Below are 20,676 nucleotides of genomic sequence, written 5' to 3'. Positions count from 1 at the left end.
TTCCAGCCCACATGACCCATGCGGCACCGCAGAAGCTTGGCGCTAGTTTCTTTCTTTTTTTTTCTGAAATCAGGCGCTAGTTTTTTTTTGGGAAATCGCCTCTTTTTTTCTCTCCACACTCACGCGTGTTTTGCGATATTTTATAAATTCAATATTTCACCTTCAATATCCATTTAGAGTTTTGAATTTGAGTTGAAAGTTTCTTAAATTAAAGTTGAATGTTTTGAATTTTGCGATGAAAGTTTTCAAATTTAAATTGAGTTTTTTGAATTTCGAAGTGGGAGTTTTTAAATTTGAGTTAAAAGTTTTTCAAACGTGAGTTAAGTTTTCAAATTTTGAGTTAAATGTTTTCAAATCCAAGTTGAATGTTTTTCAAGTCTGAATTGAAAGTTTTCGAATCCGAGTTGAAAGTTTTTAAATCCAAATTGAAAGTTTTTAAATCTTAACTTAAAAGTTTTCAAATTTAAGTTAACAATTTCAAAAAATCTTAACTTAAAATTTCAAACCTTTGTTGAAAGTTTATTGCAGCTAAACCTCCATACTTGTTCCAATTTTTCGCGTGCTAAAAAAATAACTGATCAGAGTAATTAACACTGATGATAGTAATTAGTGGGATCCGATCAACTAATCAGGGGGACGTGGGGAGGGGGGCACCCATTAGGAACCCCCTGATTTTAGACAAATGAGGGGACATCTCCTCGAGATATCAGATTCCCCTCCAAAATTTACAAGAACACGGCCTTCGCTGACCTGCTCATCATCCACCTTTTAATTTTCCTTTTCTTACGCATCTGCATCCCAATTCTACCCCTCGTCAGCACGACGCACACGCGTTGGAGCACTAGTGCGTTGCTGAGCAGCAGCCTGGCCACTGTCGCCTGCCCGTCATCACCCTCGTAGTGCACCAGGTTGATCTCCTTCACCCGACGCCGCAGGCACCGGATCGCCGAGAAGCTCGCGATACCAGGGGAGCTGTCTTCTTCGCTGTCGTCGCCATCTTCTTCGCTGTGGCTGTTGTAACCGATGTTGCTGCCGTAGTCATCACCGTCGGTGTCGTCGTCGTCGTCGCTGTGGCTGATGTAGCCACTGTCACTGCTGCCGTCGCTCTCGCTCTCACTATCACAGTTCGTCGGATTACATTTTTCTGGTTTCAAGAACAGGGTGAGAGACTCCAGGTTTGGGGTCATCTCCAGGATCCTCCTCATGGCGATGGCTACGCCGCAATCTGGGACGTGCCCGGTGAGTTCCAGCCGTCGGAGGTTCGTGAACGTCCGGAAGCCGGCGGCCGGGAAGAGGTCACTATCGATGCACGAACCGAGACGATCAAACTTGAGGTGGAGGTGCGTCGAGCCTGCAAACATCGCGAGAAATCTTTTTGCATACTGTCGAATTCCTCCTCCGAGGTGATGAGTTCCTCGCTGCAGAAATCCACAGTGCAGGAGGATATTGCCAGTGAGCCTTGCATCGAAAGAGTATACGACGGATCGTCCGACACGGCGCCCCTGTACGCAATTGTTGTGAGCTCCGACGCGTCGATGGCGACGTTGTCGACGTTGTGGCAGCACCGGAGGGCGAAGCTGCGGAGGCGCTTGTCAAGTAGGGAGAGGGTCAGCTGGCGGAGGGCTTCGAGCGTCAGGTCGGCGAGGCGCGGGCAGCTCGAGATCAACCGTTGGATTCTGCTCCTGGAGCCGTGGATGCCAGTCAAGCGCATTGTCTTCAACAACGACAGGTCGATGGATTCCGGCAGGTTCAGGTCGCAGTAGCTTAGGCACAGGGTCTGCAAGGCGACGCAGGAGTAGAGCGACCGTGGAAGCTCATAATGGCGCCCAGGGAAAACAGGGGGCTCGCTGTCGACGATGGTGGAGAGTCTGTCCCTTTCGCCGCCGGCGCAGATCGGGCCGATCCAGAAGCGCAGGTCGAGGTGGAGCTCCTGCGAGCTATGGCACACGACATAGGTGACCCACGCGTCGACGATGACCCTGTCCCAGACGTGGTAGCTGTCGCAGGCGAAGTGGAAGCTGCGCAGTGGCACGTGGCGGCCGGCGCAGCGGCGGCGGCAGAGGAGCGCGGCGTTCATCCGGTCGAGGAGCTTCCAGCTCATGCTCTTCTTCTCCTCGGCTTGGAAGCACATGGTTATCCAATCGTCCTCCCTCTCGCCCTCCTCCTCGAAGGAGATGGTGTGGACGTAGCCGAAGATGTATCGCCACCGGCGGGACAGCACGGCGGTGCGGGCGGCCAGGTTGTTGGGGAGGAAGGAGAGAATGTGGCCGAGCAGGTCGTCGGGGAGCTCACTGATCCGATCTTCTCCGTCCCCGCCGCCGGTGATGCGCCTCTTCTTGCTTTGAGAAGCCATCGGTCGTCGACTCGTCGGTTGTGGCCCTAGGTTCGTGTCGAAACAAGATTTCGGCAATAATAAAAGAGGGTGGCTATCAAGCTAGGAAAGTGGATGGGTTTGGAGACAAGGAATTTTATATAGGTTCAGGCCTTTTTATTCAAGAAGTAATACCCTACTCTTGTCCGGGGATGATTCCGCCGAGTGTGTTATTGATCGTTTGATTTGGGAAAAAAGAAATTGTCCCGAGAGGAACCCGGACCCCTCCTTATATAGGAGAAGAGATCCGTATTACAAAATACAGTCCATATCCCTAACGGAATATGTGATTACAGATAAAATACAATCTTACCCGACTAAGATCTCGGGTATTTCTTTGACATACAAGTTAGAAACTAACCCGAGTCCTCATAAAGATATTCTATCTATATTTGGTACCGTATATCCGACTAAATTATAACTGTCATGTAAATATGGGGTATCCATAATCTCCACAGTAGCCCCCGAGACCTTCGCAGTTGACAAAATAGCCTTCTCGAAGCAAAAAACAGTAATCCGAGTGCTTCAATTCAACTTGCTCCAGCTTGCCGAGTGTTAAAATCAAAGACTATGAAGGGCGAAAATAAAACATGGTGCATCGAGTAGATGCACCTAATTAGGTGTAGCCCCCCGACTATGTGATTAGTTGAAAAACTAAACATGTAGTCAAGAACCGAGTGGTTTTATAGCGAAGTATGCATGGTACTCAGTAAAATACCCAGCCGACAACTTCTGAACTTGAACATATCAAGGATAAAAAATACGAAAAGGGCCGAGTGATAAACACTCAAAAGGTCTAAAAATAGACATATTTGATAGGAATCTGAGTAAGAAATTCTTAAAATGATCCACCAAACATGATAAAAATCATGGTAATCAACGAGTCTAATAGCCTAAGCTATGACTCTCACCATAACCAAATTAAGCATATAACATGCTAAGAGAATGACTCTTAATAAATTAGTCATCTCGAATCAACCCAAACAGCTTTTGCAGCCTAATAAGGCTTACAAAAATAGTATAAAACCTTCCTGTCAGGCACCTTTTGTTTGCATCGTGTTAATTCCAAAGAATTATCAAACCGCATTAAAAAGGATTTTAACAGCATTAGGCCACATCATTGTGAGCACAAATTGCCAAAGCAAAAAGCACCTAAGTCCCTAGGGATCACAACGGGCCACGCTGAAAATAAAATTGGGCTGAAGTACTGTGTTTAGGCTAATAACACCGAAGTGAAATAAAACGTCTCTTTGTCTTCCCCGCCGAGACTCGCCATTTTCCCCATTTCCTGCTATAGTACAAAACTGCGCCGGCAATTCATCAATCCGCTCCAATCCATCCTCAAAAACTTCACGAAATTTCACCCCGCGTCCACCACTTCAATTCCCCATCCCTTTCCAGCCATATCTCAGATCAAATTAAACCATCCAGTTCACATTCATGGCGGAAGAAAGAGAAAGCTTCGAGAGTCAGTGGGCGCCCTCTGATGTGACGGAAGGTAATCTGAAGGAGATGGTGGCGCACGGCGTTCTTCCGGCGAAGGAGATTATCGGGTGGCGACCGGCATTCGGCGAAGCATTCCCGACCCCCGATATGCATGAAGTCGTGGTATTTGCTCATTTCTTCTATGGCGGTTTCTCCCTTCCAACCTCAACATTTTTTCGGGGAATTCTGAATTTCTATGGAATCAGCCTGCATCATCTAAACCCGAACTCCATAGTTCACATCACCAATTTTATTCATGCCTGCGAAGCTTTTCTGGGCATTAGGCCTCATTTCGCCTTGTTCCGCCGCATCTTCTTCCTCAAGCCCTAGCCAAACAAGAGCAAACCATGCGTTGTTGGGTGCGCTGGTTTCCAACTCAGGGGAACACTAAGCCAAAAATACTTCTCCATGCCCTTGAAGACCTCAAACAAAGGCTGGCATGCCAACTGGTTCTACGTTCAAAATCCTGAACCTGCCCTTCCCGAGTACTCTTGTCTCCCTCCAGTCTACCAAGACACATGGAATTCATTGCCTATAGGAGATGAAGCTGCCCAAGCAGTGGAACTGATGGAGCGCATGATAAAGCTGAAGGAGCAGGGTTTGCAGGGAGAACAAATCACTCGGCACTTCATAAAAAGCCGGTTAGCTCCAATCAAAGAGAGATCCCGCACAGCTTTTGAGTTTGACGGCAAACATGATCCAAATCGTGAAGATCCAGACTCTCTTGACTTTAAGGTCATGAAGGAAAGGATGTACAAGATCTTCTCAAATGCTATCGTCGTCAGTTATTCGCACTTGCTGCCAGTCGTGCCATTCAATGCCTTCAATCCTCCTCCACCAGTATGTAATCAAACACTTCAACCTTTCACAAAATATGGTCTTGTCTTTTTGTTGAATCAGTTAACAATGAAGGATATTACGCCTAGGAATTTGCTTTGATGAAGTCGGATCCCCCAATCACTCAACGCCGATCACCCCACCACCAAACCGGTCAAGGGAGCGGGGGTCCCAAAATCCGTTCCGAAGCCCGGCCAAATACCTCCAATCCAGCCGGCCAGCCAGATTCACGCAAAAGGAAGTTGGTGTCGAGTGACGACGAAGGCGATACCGCTAGAAAGCCTAGAGACCGAGAAACAACCAAGAAACTGCCGAAGCAGGCTACTCCAAGGAAAAAAACATCCAGTCGTCCAGTGCCAAAGATCAGGAAGTCTTCCAGGTACAAACCATATAACGATCTTCCTTGCATTGATGTGTACCCAGTGTAGTAATAATAAGGATAACCAAACTTGTAGGAAACCATCTGATATAGACCCTTCTGGAAAAGACTCTGACCCGACCAGCACAGGAACAAACTTAAAAGAAACCGAGCCAACCGTTGAGGATCATCCGAGTGATAACCAGCCAGCAACCGATAATGTAGGATCTGGTGATCAACCCCCAACCGGAAACGAGTCGGCCGAAGCTGGAGCCGGGGTTAATCAGGAGGCCCCGACTAAAAACCAGTCGGGCACTGGGCCAAGCCAAGAGATTCCAGAAGTTGGAGCTCAGGCAGACAGCCCTCGTAAACAAGACACCAGCAGTGACCCGACGCCAGGATCTCCCATTAAGACGCAAGAATCGACTCATCCCCGTCCGGAAATCATCACGGGTAAACACCTTGCCCGAAACCGTGTTGATCCAAATGACTCTAACCAATCGTCTAACCTTTATACGTGGATACATTGGGACCAATGATTGGTGATGAAGAAGAAATTCCCCGTATACAGGTGGCTGAAGACTCACGCCCTCCCATCCTAGTTAAGTGGTGGGACGATGATATGCAACCTCAAGGAATCGTGATAAGCAAGCAGAAAGAAGATGAAGAAGTATGCTTGCTGAAAAAGGCACTCAGCCAGGCCACTCGTATTGTAAATGTAAGTCCATTTGTGCATAGCTTTAATTGTCCCCTTTCATATCTTGCTGAAACGCCGATAAATTCATATTGCAGAGAATTCATCTTAGGAATGAGGCGAAAACCACAACTCTGGAGAAATTAGTTCCCCATCTTGGAACCCTCGAAGCTACTAAAAACCAGCTACATGAGGTCAAAGAGCTCGCGAGAAAAACTGAGCATGATCTGAGGAATAGAATCTCCGAGCTTCAAGAATCCAACTATGAATTGAGTGGTTCGTCCAAAGGTAAATACCATATCTGCTGACGTATTCGCGAAGCCTTCCTTGTCATATCAATTAACCGAAAAGCATTACAGTACAAGCTGCCAGGATTTTCGACCTAGAGAAGCAGGTCGAGGCCCTGGAGAAGGACAAGGCCGAATTAGCAAAGCAGAGGGACTCGACCTTAAAAGATGTTGAAGGTAATGATAATTGATTCCCCATGTTCTTATAGCCGCTCGCTGATATGAATCTATTGATGAAGATCACAAAATCAAGTCCCAGGCACAGTTTGATGTCTTAGTTGACAAGATCAATAGGCTTGAAGGGGCCAGGGATAAAGTCGCTAATGCCGCTACCCCACTCATCCAAGCCATGTTCTTCAATAACACCGGTCCAAGTGCACTTGACACTTCCGAGATCTTTGACAAGCTAAGAGTCGCTCCGGATACTTACTTCAAGAATATCAGGGAGGCTGGGAGTATGGGAGCAAGCCTGGCGTTGGCGATGACCAAGTCCTTGTACCCGAAGATTGATATTGACGCCATTGACGGCTTTGCAGACGGGACAAGTGAAGAAACAGCCCTCGACCTCATCAATGATGCGCAAAAAGCCGCTGACAAGATTGCTGCTGACGTAGTTGAGAGATTCCAAGATGTCGACCTTCGGCCGACTGGGTCTGATAATTCCAATGATGAAAGAACTGACACTGATTAGTAACAGTGATTCTGATTATGATGGAAGATCAATTTGTACAATACTGATGAATTTATACTGTGCTAGACATTTCTAACTTAGCCTCTGATTTCTTAAAAGTTTTTGTCAAACCTTATTGAGCCTAAAACTCGCAAAAGTTATTAAAAAACTTTCAGTCCTCATTGACTAAGCCAAAAAATCAAGCAGGGCAATGATAAATTAAGTAAGCAAATTGAATTGATAAAAATCATGTTCCATTATTATTATAGTAGCCCCCGACTGATAACTCAAGAAAAGGCTTGATGTTAGCAGTAAAAGAGGAAAATACAGAAGTAATGTCTAAGCATAAAAACGACGAAGATGTTCAATATTCCAAGAATTGTTGATAAGAGTACCATCTTCGCGCTTGAGTCGATAAGAACCTGGCCGAGTGACTTCAGCAATTATGAACGGTCCTTCCCACAAGGGAGATAATTTATGCCGATCCTGTGTGGTTTGAATTTTCCTCAGAACCAGGTTGCCGACTGAAAAGGCTCACGATCGTACATTGCGATTATGATAACGGCGCAACCCTTGTAAGTACCGAGCCGACTGGATTAGGGCTTCGCGGGCTTCTTCCAGTCGGTTGATATCGTCTGCTCGATCTTCCTCATAGCGCTCCTCCCGGAAGTTGCGAAATCGAAGGGATTCAAAATCTACCTCACTTGGCAACATTGCTTCTGCGCCATAAACCAAGAGAACGGCGACTGGCCGGTAGCCCGACTAGGAGTAGTGCGCAAAGACCAAAGTATGGACGGCAGCTGTTCTACCCACTTGCCAGCATAGGGACGCAGTCGGTCGAAAACTCGTGCTTTGATCCCTTGAAGTACCATGCCATTAGTGCGCTCGACTTGTCCGTTACTCATGGGGTGTGCCACGGAGGCGTAACAAATTTTAATGCCAAAGTCTTCACAAAAGTCTTTAAATACTCCGCCAGTGAATTGAGTGCCGTTATCAGTGATGATATGATTTGGTACTCCAAACCGATGTATAATATTGATGAAGAAATCTTTAGCTTTTTCTGCGGTGATTGTAATGACCAGTTTAGCTTCAATCCACTTGGAAAATTTATCCACAGCTACAAAGAGATGAGTATAACCACCGACCGCCTTTTTGAATGGGCCGACCATATCAAGCCCCTAAACTGCGAACGGCCAAGACAGCGGGATGGTTTGCAGCTCCTGAGCTGGTAAATGAGTTTGTCGGGCAAAGAATTGACAACCCTCACATGTTCGCACAATTTTGTCGGCGTCGGAGACAGCTGTGGGCCAGAAAAAACCCTGCCGATAAGCCTTGCCGACAATGGTTCGTGCGGCAGCGTGATTACCACAGATGCCTGAATGAATATCTTTTAGCAATTGTCTTCCCTCTTCCAAAGATACGCAGCGCTGCAGAATTCCTGATGGACTTTTCTTGTTCAAATCGGTCTCGTGAATGACATAGAGTCTGCTGCGCCTGGAAATCTGCTCGGCTTCATTTTTGTCTTGAGGGAGTTCTTGTTTGGTCAAAAATCTTATGAGAGGTTCTCTCCAGTCGGCTTCAATCATGCTTACGCCTTGAGTATCCATGGCTTCAATTGTTTCTTTTCTAGGCACGGTTGGTTCGTAAAGATGTTCGACGAACACATCTGAAGGAGCTGCTTCCCGTTTTGAACCAAAATTGGCCAGTCTGTCTGTTGCCTCATTATTATGTCGGAGGACATGGGTGAGCTCGAGTCCATCGATTTTATCTTCCAACTTGCGTACCTCTTGTCGATAAGCGGTCATATTATCATCTAGACAGGACCACTCTTTCATGACTTGATTAACAACCAACTGAGAGTCTCCATGGACGATTAATCGGCGAATGCCTAGAGAGATGACAATCCTTAATCCATCGAGCAGTGCCTCGTATTCCGCCACGTTATGGGACGCAGAAAAATGTATCCACAATACGTAGCTCAATCTTTCTCCAGTCGGGGAAATTAAAACAACCCCAGCTCCAGTGCCTGTAAGCCTGCTCGACCCATCAAAATGCATAGTCCAATATTCCATCTTTTCCTCTAGCATGTCTTCTTGGCACTCGGTCCACTCGGCGAGGAAATCAGCTAAAGCTTGTGACTTGATTGAAGTTCGTGGCTTGAAAGATATGTCCAAAGACATCAATTCTAAGGCCCACTTCGCAATCCGTCCGTTTGCTTCGCAGTTATGAAGTATATCCCCGAGTGGAAACGATGTGACCACCGTGACCGAGTGACTTTGAAAGTAGTGAGATAATTTCCTGACGGTAATTAAGACACCATATAGTAACTTTTGAACCTGAGGATATATTGTCTTGGAGTCGGCCAAAACCTCGCTAACGAAATAAATTGGTCGTTGAACTTTTTGAATATGGCCTTCCTCTTCACGCTCAACAACCAGTACCATGCTCACAACCTGGGAGGTCGTCGACACATATAACAGTAGCGGCTCTTGCGGATGTGGCGAGGCCAAAACTGGTGGAGTAGTAAGAAGTTTCTTGAAGTCTTCTAAGGCTTTTTGTGCTTCGGGTCCCCACTGGAAATTGTCGGTTTTCTTCAGCAGCTTGAAAAAGGGCATCCCCCGCTCGCCGAGTCATGAGACGAACCGGCTGAGCGCCACCATGCAACCAATCAGCTTTTGGACAACTTTCTAGGAGCTTGGCGGTTTCATGTTGAGGATGGCGTTGATTTTCTCCGGGTTGGCCTGTATGCCTCTACGAGACACCATAAATCCAAGCAGCTTCCCTGACGGTACTCCGAAGATGCACTTTTCAGGGTTTAGTTTCATCCTGAAAGCGCGGATGCTCGCAAAAGTTTCTTCTAAGTCCGCAATCAGATCATCCTTCTGCTTGGTCTTGATGACTACATCATCAACATAAGCTTCAACATTGTGGCCGATCTGAGTTGAAAAACACCTCTGAATCATGCGTTGGTAGGTTGCTCCTGCGTTCTTTAGTCCAAAGGGCATGGTGATGTAGTAGTAGGCCCCAAAAGGCGTAATAAATGAGGTCTTCAAGCAGTCAAATTCTTTTAGTCGGATCTGATGATATCCCGAGTAGCAGTCCAAAAAACTGAGTAGCTCGCAGCCGGCCGTTGAGTCAACTACCTGCTCAATGCGAGGTAACCCAAAAGGATCTTTGGGACAAGACTTGTTGAGGTCGGTATAATCGACACACATGCGTCATTGCCCCGTCTTTTTCCGAACCAGGACTGGGTTAGCCAGCCAGTCGGGATGAAGAACTTCTTTAATGAAGCCCGCTGCTAACAGCTTGGTTAATTCCTCCTTGATCGCATCCTTCCTGTCCTGTGCAAAATGGCAGAGTCGTTGCTTGATGGGTTTGGCGTCTTCCTTAACATGTAAAGAGTGCTCAATCACCTCTCTAGGAATACCAGGCATATCGGATGGTTTCCATGCAAAGATATCTTTATTATTTTGAAGAAAGGTGATGAGCGCGCTTTCCTATTTACAATCTAACTCAGCGCCTATTACAACAGTCTTATTAGGATCAGAGGGATCTAAAGGAATCTTTTTGGTCTTGGCATCGCTTTCTCCGCTTTTGGGCATCTTGGTTGCGGGCACTTCTCCTTCGCTTGCCATGGTCGCAGCCAGTCGGATCTCTTCTTGGGCGAGTGTGATCTCGCGGGTCTGGGCCATCTCGCAACTTTCTTTATCACATGTGACGGCTTGCTTGATGTCGCTCCGTAGGGATATGACTCCTCGAGGACCAGGCATCTTCATCATCATGTAGGTGTAGTGTGGGACAGCCATGAATTTGGCTAGGGCTGGTCATCCGAGTATGGCATGATACGCTGTCTCAAAATCAGCAACATCGAAACAAACGTTTTCTGTGCGAAAATTCTCCCGAGTGCCGAAAGTAACCGGAAGAGTGATCTGGCCGAGTGGTGTAGCGGATAATCCTGGGATGACACCGTGGAAGGGTGCATTACTCGGCTTTAATTCCGTTCGAGGAATCTGCATAACATCCAGGGTCTTGGCGAAAAGAATGTTGAGTGCACTGCCACCATCGATGAGAGTTCTTCAGAGCTTGACGTTACGAACCACTGGGTCTAGTACCAGGGGGTACCGCCCCGGGTGGACCACTGGGTCTATCTCTGACCACCGAAGGTATTGGGGAGTGTTAGGCTGAACCGCATTGATCTCCCGTTCTGTTAACTTCTGCTTTCTCTTAGATTCATAAGCCAGGGGTCCGCCAAAGATGTGATTGAGTTCTTTGCGATGGTCTTGAAAGCCAGTCGGGGCATCGTCTTCGTCATCTTTCTTCTTTGATGTGCCTTGATCTCCGTCTGAAGGCTTACGTGCATTCTTAGCATATTGTTCCGCAAATTGCTTGTAGACGAAGCAATCTTTGGCCGCATGGTTGGAGTTGGGATGATGCGGACATTGGGAGTTCATTATCTTGTCGAAGGTGTTGACGCGGGAACGTTGTCGGGAAGATGGAGTAGTTGTCGCCACAAGTTCTTCGGGCTTACGCTTGCGATCCTTGTGATTGTTACTTCCACACTCTCCTGCGGCCGGCATGTCTTTCTTCGGTTTCCAAGTTGTGCCCGACTGTTTGGATGCAGTAATAGCATCTTCAGCTTTGGCATAGTCGTTGGCTTTTTCAAACATCTGCTTAACCGTCTTGGGAGGTTTGTGTCCGAACTTGCCGACTAGGTCCTCGTGGCGAATGCCTTTAGTAAAGGCGGCGATGATGACGTCGTCGGTTATGTCGGAGATCTTGTTGCGTTGCTCGGAGAAGCGTCGGATGTAATCTCGAAGGGATTCTCCAGACTTCTGAATGACGTTGTAGAGATCAAACTGTGTGCCGGGGCGTTCAAAGGTGCCCTGGAAGTTGGCGATGAAGTGATCACGAAGTTTTGCCCATGATCCGATCGTGCCACGGGGTAGTCCATGGAGCCAGGATCGGGCGGAATCTGCTAGGGCCACAGGTAGATAGTTTGCCATGGCCTTGCTGTCTCCTCCTGCTGCACGGATTGCGAGTCCGTAGACGGTGAGCCAAGACTCCGGATTAGTGGTGCCGTCATACTTCTCGATTCCAGTCGGCTTGAAGCCGGCTGGCCAATCCACTCGACGCAGGTCATTAGTGAAGGCAGCTACTCCATCCACGTCGTCGTCGTAGCGATCTGGTGAATTGCGGTGACCTCATGCTGCACGGCGCTAGTTGATCATGTCGCGAAGATCGACGGGACGCTGGCGAGGTGGAGAGCGAGGCCGTTCGACTCGGCGTTCCCTGTGACATTCGAGAGGCGAGTGAACAGATCGTTCGTCGTGGCCCCTGCTCCTGCGACTGGATCCTGTGCCGATGATGCTGAGGCTTGGCTGATGATAATCATGAGATCGGAGATGGGGAACCCGGCTACCAGTCGGCATGCGAACGCTGCCGGAGTTAACCGGAACTCAAGCGGCGATCATGGTCTTGGTCTGGTTCAAGATGTTGACGACGTGATCGGCTTGATTGAGTGCGTCTTCCTTGAGGAGGGTGTCGAGAAGGGTGATCGCAGCGACAGCGTTCTGTTGGGGGGTGCGGAAGACCGCTGTCCCCTCAACGTCTTCTTGCCCGATGAGTTCTCTCGCTCGTCGCCCGGATTCCAAGGCGCGCTGCCGTCGATCTTCAGCCTCCTTTGCAATCCGTTCGCGATCTTGTTGCTCACGCTGTAGTCGTTCTCGCTCCTGTCGTTGTCATTCTTCTTCCAGTCAGCGACGTTCAGTTTCTTGCCATGTGCGCTCTTCCTCCACTTCTCGGGCTCGGCGCTGTTCCTCCGTTTCGTTGTCAGCCATGAATACGCCGAAAAAGAGAGGCGTGTAGTTATCTTCGTAGCTGTCGTCGAAGTCGTCGAAGTCGCCGTGGTCGTAGTGGTAGCCGAAGTCGTCGTAGTCGAGGATCTTGGTTGGTCGTGAACTGACGCTAGGGGAGCTGAGGTAGCCATCCAATTCTTCCGTCGAGACTGTCCCAAGAGGTTGGAGTATAACGCCAACCTCCCTAGAGCTAGATTGGATCGGGGCCGAAGCCGGATCTCGCCTAGATCGTCGGGTGGGGAGATGCCTTGGTGGTGAAGACAGCGGCTAGATCATCAGGAAGTCTCATCAGGATTGAGGGATAGGACCCGTCGTCTTGATCTGGTCGCGGAGGAGTAGATTGGATCTCGTCCGAGTGGTTTGAAGCCGACTCGGGAGAGATGATCTTGGAGTAGGCCTCGGCCGAGTTCGGAATACCGAACGGCGCGGGGACCTGGTCTCTCCCCAACTGGTTCGAATCCGAGTCAAGGAGAGAGATCCTGCCAAGGTCGTTGGTGATGAAGTTGAGGCTGCTGAACCAGAACGCCTGCCCGGGAGGGAAGGCGAAGTCGTCGATGCCGGAGACGAAACCCATCGCACTTAGTCGGCAAAAACTTGATGCTGCCCCTACCTGGCGTGCCAACTGCCGAAACAAGATTTCGGCAATAATAAAAGGGGGTGGCTATCAAGCTAGGAAAGTGGATGGGTTTGGAGACAAGAAATTTTATACAGGTTCAGGCCTTCTTATTCAAGAAGTAATACCCTACTCCTATTCGGGGATGATTCCGCCGAGTGTGTTATTGATCGTATGATCTGGGAAAAAAGAAATTGTCCTGAGAGGAACCCGGACCCCTCCTTATATAGGGGAAGAGATCCGTATTACAAAATACAGTCCATATCCCTAACGGAATATGTGATTACAGATAAAATACAATCGTAACCGAGTAAGATCTCGGGTATTTCCTTGACATACATGTTAGAAACTAACCCGAGTCCTCATAAAGATATTCTATCTATATTTGGTACCGTATATCCGACTAAATTATAACTGTCATGTAGATATGGGGTATCCATAATCTCCACAGTTCGTGTGATATGGCGTGTTATGACGAGCAGAAGGGTTTTGTTTGTATACCCGAATCCATAGTGGATTACCCTTGTCGCGCGCGGAAAAGGAAAAGCTAGTTAGCTTTTTGGGAGTTAACGTAGTTAGTTACTCAGTTAAGGATAATGACAAAATTAAGAGAATACTTCCTTTTTTTTGAGTTTTTTTACTAACAAATTGAAAACTTTCAAGTTAGATTTGAAAATTTTCGACTTAAAATTTAAACTTTAAAGTCAAATTTTGAAAACTTTCAACTCAAACTTTGAAAATATTCAACTCAAAATTTAAATTTGTAAGACATTTTGAAAATTTTCAACTCAAGATTTGAAAACTTTCAACTTGAGATTTGAAAACTTTTACCTCAGATTTGAAAATTTTCAACTCAAGATTTGAAAACTTTTGACTCCAGATTTAAAAACTTTCAACCCAAAGATTTGAAAATACGTGGGTTGAAGATTAAAAAAAAAACGAAAAAAGAAAAAATGACAAAAAATAAGAAAATCGCAAAAAGAAAAAAAAACAGCGCTGGAGGTGCTAGCTGGCGCGTGCGACAGCAACGGAGGTCGCACGCGCCAATTAGCAATCCCCGATAACAATACGTATGTTTGGCCGTTTGTTCAGCCTTGCCCCGTCCGGGTAGGAGAACTGTACCGATGACTCGTGGTGCTATAGCTCTGCTTAATGCTCATGGCTACTTCCTCCGTTTTATAATGTAAGACTTTCTAGCATTGCCCACATTCAAATAGATGTTAAATGATATCATTTAACATCTATTTGAATGTGGGCAATGCTAGAAAGTCTTACATTATGAAACGGAGGGAGTATTAGCTAATTTAAATATTCTCCTAGTTGTGTAAGTATTTTCCATTGCCAAATGACAATTTGAATGTGCTGCTCGTAGTGTGTAGAATACTAATCCCTCATGCTTAATAATACTTGTTGTTTACATAAGACTAATATGAAACTTTAAAATCTTTAACCATAGATAATTTTCAAAATATCTTTTCATAAATATAGAGATCATATGTAAAGTTTAGTCTTAAAAAATACTTTAATAAAACCATATATTTGTGAGAATTACTGTACAACGTGTTGTTTACTAAACAACGCTTTTCACCGCCCTATTCCCTTGCCCCGTGCGGTACCACCAGTTGTCGAAGTGACAACCGCGCACGTCGAAGGACGTGGTTACTCAACAGTGTTGGAAACAGTAAATGTATTTAGTAGTTAAAATTTTTCGGGATCCCCCTTTACACGGCCCTAGGGGGCTATTTATAATCCTATTACATAGGGGGCTATTTATAATCCTATTACAGGTTCCCCATTAGGGTTTAGGTTTTACAGGGAAATTTACATGGTTGCCCTTATGAAAACGATGTTTATACGGGTACACAGTGTAATTTGGATACATAGGCCTTCTATGGGCCGACTGGCGAACGTTAGTGAAACGACCCACATATTCCACAACAAGAGTAGAATATAAGTCTATAGCATATATCTTCATAAACATCGTTTACTCAGAGATATGCACATCAGAGTTGCATAGCAGAAACATCGCATTGGTTTCAGTTATTACAGTACCATAGATACAGCTCAAGACAAGCCTCGAGCGATAACAGCAAAATAATATACAAACCCCAAAAGCTCAGCAAATATACAACACACTAGAAAATTCACAAGTACCGCTACAGATATTACTTCTATTCATATTAATGTTACTGCTACTAGTACAAATACTACCGCTGCCACTGCTACTACCATCACCACTACAGCAACTATATGAACCATGCATATTATACACTAATTATCATAGTCAATCTCAGCATCATCGTAGAGTCCTTCTGGTTGTCATCCATAACATGAGTTCCTTCACTTCCAGCCATATATTCTTGTTCAACAGATTCTAATGATTCAACATCTATATACAAGGAATTAACATAGGGGATGAGTACAAATGGTACTCAACAAGCCCATCAATAGCAAGAAAATGTGTGAATGCAACTATCTCTAGAATCCAAGATTCTTCAAAGAATTCATAATGTTTTTGACAAATATTTGTTGCAAAAATTCAAATTTTAATTATAAAACACTACTGCATATAAAGTACCACAGGGTAGAATCTCCGATAGATCCCTTTCCTGCCGCGTTCGCAATTTCTATCCGAAACAGGGAGTGACATATCACAATTCATACACTCTGCAGAGGTGTGTCGCTGTACCCACTGACGCCTTAAACCTTTTAATGCCCACGCCCGTCGGCGCTTGAAGCACACTTCATGGTGTATGCCGGCAAGGCTAAGGTCACAAGCTTTTCATCAATCCCATCTGTTAATTATCTCTGCGGGTGATTCCCGCAACAACAGCGAATCATTGGATCCTGCAACAATGGCGATCCACATCATCTAATCGGATTCTGCAACAACAGCAACCCTCATCGCTAGGCCACGCTCACGGGATTCGCAGAAGTCCTTATGCCCGCAGGATAAAGCCATTAAGAAAGAACTAATAAGCTAGCACGTCCCATTCCAAGTCATATGGTCGACACGATCGCTAGGCGCTTGCATACCTTACAGCAGTTGTTAATTAACCTTATGATGTTAAGCATATACAGCTGACTACACAATAACCAAGTTCAGACTGCCAATTATTAAGATCACCAAAGAACTGATCCACAGATCCACATGCACAATATTAACATTCAGAAATAAATTTCTGGTTTACTATGCAATGGTGAGAGTCATATAGGTTGCAAATATTTGAAATAACTAAGCAATATGATCAAGAGATGGACTTGCCTGGATAAAAAACACCACGAATACCCTCAGATTCAATCGAAATGAATGATTCCTCAGGAACTCGAACTTCTGAAAAAAAAATACGAAAGTCCGAATAAGGACATATTCCGAACGCATAATTTACCGCATGCAATGCATATGAATGATGTATTATGAATGGCAAATATAATGATCAGGTGCTGCTTTATAAATTTATTTTGCTCTGTTCAGATTTTATTTTAACACTCATATCAAGAATTTAGAATCATCAATTTATATGACATAAAAACTTGCTCACATTCTGTTCTAAATCTAAATCTAATTTCCTGGAGACTATATATGATCAATTTAGTCCAGCCCACAAAACCAAAGCCCAACCAGCCCACTTTCTTTCTTCTCATCTTCTTCTGTCGCTATCTCCTTCTCTCCCTCACGCCTTCTCTCCTGTGCCGCCATCCCCAAACAGCGCCGCCAACACCGACGCTCTCCCTCAGGCCGGCTGCCACGCCCCACTCCGGCGATCTCCCTAGCAACTACCCCTGCAGTGATTTGATCCCCCTAGTTCCCACGAACTCATATCCTGCTTCACCTCTATCCTCTACTACCACCTCTCCTCTCTCAAGTAATTTGAGCATTGCTGTCCTCCATGGCTATTGGTACCCAACTCCTGTGATGGTCGCTGCGGAGACGGCCAATGCCTCCAATGGCAACTCTGCCGGCCACAACCCTCACCAGTAACTCCATATCCCTTTTCCCCCTTCTATTTCTCTGTTCTATTTCTCATAATGTCTCACAATAGAAGTATTGGTTAGATGTGTGCCACTGTAACCTTGTAATGCAAATAATATGGTCTCTAGATTCTTGATTTGTAAATAATCTGACTTCTAATCATGATTATATGCCATGGATGATGCTCTTAATCTAGTTTACCTCTTTGTTGATTATTCAGTGGTTGTGAAAATATCTAGTTGAACTCCTCTTTTGCTTCTACTGCAGCTTCTATTGGTTGGTTGATTCTACTGAATCAGCGTCTCCTCCTTGAGCTGGGGTACCTGCTCCTAATGGGCTGGAGCCCCTGCTCCACCTGATGTTGGGTGATTTTGCCCTCTTGTATTTTTCTTTTCTTCTCTAACTCTCTGGTTATGGTGGTTCTTCTTGCTAACTGGTTTTGGTCTCTACGAGGAAAATGAGGCTCGGTCAGGATGGAGTTCACACTGATATGGTTTTTGTGACAGGACATGGTTGACTACTAGGTGACTCACCTACCTAAGCATGGTTTATTCGGTGGAGGCTCAGCATAATTTTTCACAGATTTGCAATTAAATAAAAACCTAGTGAAAAATATAATATTTGTAACTTTTGCATTATAGTACCATAGACTTTAAAAATATGGAGATTACTTTGAGTTTAGGGACTGATTTTCAATTGCCCAAAAACTCAGAGTTTACCTAAGAAATAAACAGTTTTGGAAGCTACTAAGAGATGGCTAATGTTACTAATTTTGTGCCCCGAAATGGTTTGGTTGCAAAATATGTGACATCAAGCAACTCTAAATTTTCTCTTTTGCCTAAATCTTATATTTGAAATCTCCTAAAGCAATTAGGTGTGGTCACAGATCACACCAATATTTTTATTTAATTTTCACTATTTCTATTTTAGATGAATAATGTATGAGATGCATTATTTGATGTATGCAACAACACTGTATAATGTATATGTGAAGAAATAAAGAATTTACTTATGTGTCTAATTTGTGTTTTCATCTGTGATATATGCATATGAATCGATCCTCTAATGCAAAAAAAAAAATCCAAGCCAATCGCGTGACACGACTAGTCGTTCAGCTCAACACAGTGAGCATACTATAACTAGGTTGCCAACGGCGCGGCGAAGCAAATTAAAATTTTAGGGTCGTTACAGTTAGCCCATTAGCGAATAACCCTAAGAGGCCGGGATGGCCCATTGGGCTTCCCTGGTGCCGAACCTGCTAAACCGAAGTCTACACCCTTCGCCACATATGACTGGTCCTGCGAGGTACCCACACAGCTTTTTGGCCTTAGCCGTCTTTGTTCCACAGCCTTCGCCATGGAGGCTTCGCCTAGGTACACTTGACGTCTTTGGCTTGAATCCTTGTTGGTATCATGGTTTCGGTAGGTCTGGTCGAAGGGTCTCATGCCATACCGCCAACAAGCCCCTCACAGGCGAGGGTGAGTAAGGAGCTTCGGCCGAGACCGTGCAAATTATGTGCTATGGTATGAGGTGCCCCCATTCCGATGTTCCTGCCGAAACCCATAGTGGAGTCCTGCAAGAAATTTTGAACGCATTCATTTATATTTTTATGGTTAGCATTGTTTTGAATAGCTTTCGCCATTTGCCCGCGTCAAAGCCCTTTTTTCTTTTTTGGTGGGCTGCTGTGAACAGAGATGGGCTTCTCTCTGTGGGCCTAGCGCTGTGCGGCCCGAGCCAATGGGAATTTACCGTTTTGCCTGGCCCTAGGACACGTGGCGGCTTATGATTGGGCGGGGAGGTAAATCGTCGCCTGGGTGGGTTATATATACCCCCCACCCGGTTTTTACCACCACCCCCCAGTCATTTTCACCGCGAGCTCTCTCTTTCTCTCTCTCTTTTGTGCGCTTTCGATCTGCTAGTCTTTTCAGCCATATTCCTTCGACAGATCTCTCACTTTTTGACATAGCCCATCGCAAGCCAGACCCGGCCTCCGTGACAGGCCCTAATCCCGGCAAGATCGATGATGACACCACCAATCTGGTAAATCAAGAAATGAAGAGGTATTGGTATATCAATGAACACACTCCATAGAGTTTCTGCTCAAATCAGAGTGTTGGAAATTAAGAAACAGCTGCTTATCTGGGGACTTCGCTTGTCGACGAAGATGAGCTTGCGAAGCTGGTTGACTCCGGCGTGCTGACGGAAAAGCAAGCCTCTGCCCCGGGAAAGGCTGTGGTGCCAAAGCCCGCCGACAACCGGACGATGGTCTTCGCTGTGTTCTTCGAGGCAGGCCTTCGGTTTCCATGCAACGTCTTGCTGCCGGAGATCCTTCGCCTGTTTTAGGTGGAGCTCCCCCAACTGAGCCGATCAGCTCTCATCCGGATCGTTATCTTTGACTGGGCATGTCGGACTGGTAGGTTCGAACCGAGTGCCGAGCTTTTCGGTGCCATTTTCTATGCCACCGTAAACTCGAAGACGAAGAAGACAGCGTTCGGGAGCGTGAACTTCAATGTTCGCCCCGAGCGTTCCGATCTCTGGCCGGTTAACGCTTCTATGTCCAAGTGGGATCGCCACTGGATGTCGAAGTGGTTCTACCACTCCATCCCCTTCGAGGCCAGGTCAGACGCAACGAAAGCTCTCCGATGATGGCGCAAAGCGATCGCACCGATCAGGAAACCGAAGGTTGCTGGCATCATGGAGGCCCGTTTCTCCCTGCTTCGCAAAGTCTGCCTCCGCCTTAGCTGTCGTGACTTCGTGGAGGAGTTTTGCGTGCTTCAGATCTTCCCCCTCTCCCAGTCATTGCAAATCGAGGTGGACCGGGACAAGGAGGCCGATGGCCTGCCGAAGCTTGTCATGCCAAAGGGGGGGGCGAAAAGTAGGCTTCTGCTTCCCTACATGTATTTGTATTTCGCTCTTTTTCCTTGCTTGGCGCCTGATATGATAAGACGTTTTGTTTTTGTAGTGTTAACTCTTGTTCAGGCCGAAGCTGAAGCTCGGAAGGTGATCGGCGATGTGTCGATCACAGAATACAGCCAGCTACTTACGCGACAGGCGGCTGGCCGGGCGAATCACGGGTGCGATGGCGATCTTCCCTCCCGGGCGAAGCCCTCCAAGGTCGATGGCGATGAAGGGACCTCCAAGAAGCGCAAACGTGGGCAAGTCAAATCGGCCCCTCGGAAGCGAAAGGCCCCTGCCTCCACCGACTCTGATGCTAACGATGAGGACACCGTCGACGACTAGGACAGTGAAGAGGAGGGGGAGGATGAGGTGGAGACAGAAGTTGCGATCGAAACGGCCGCGAACGAGCTCGCCGACAACCGCATCGAGATGCGCGGCTACACCCCAACCCCAAGTCCAGACCATGTCGAAACTGGGGTGGAGTCGAACAGTTCCCCCTTCCGCCGGAAGGATTTGGAAGGGGCAAAGGCACTGGTTTCGATTGCGGCGGCCAAGGTGGCGAAGGGAGGGCAGGTTAAGAAAACCTCCAAGAAGAAGGGGCTCGTCGATGTCGCTTGTGTTTTCAGCGATGACGA

At 46.5% G+C, this 20,676-nt stretch overlaps 1 protein-coding gene across 1 annotated transcript; it reads right to left on the bottom strand.

The window, feature by feature from the left end:
* Positions 1–725: 725 nt before the first annotated feature.
* On the bottom strand, positions 726–2,353 carry LOC127772336 (F-box/FBD/LRR-repeat protein At5g22660-like). Its single transcript, XM_052298366.1, has 2 exons — positions 1,384–2,353; positions 726–1,351 (listed from the first exon to the last, which is right to left on the bottom strand). Exons 1-2 carry the CDS (start codon positions 2,351–2,353, stop codon positions 726–728), a joined length of 1,596 nt encoding a protein of 531 aa, XP_052154326.1.
* Positions 2,354–20,676: the final 18,323 nt, after the last annotated feature.

The sequence above is a fragment of the Oryza glaberrima genome, chromosome 4 (assembly GCF_000147395.1).
Source record: "Oryza glaberrima chromosome 4, OglaRS2, whole genome shotgun sequence".
NCBI lineage: Eukaryota > Viridiplantae > Streptophyta > Magnoliopsida > Poales > Poaceae > Oryza > Oryza glaberrima.
This window is presented reverse-complemented; position numbering and strand designations above follow the sequence as displayed.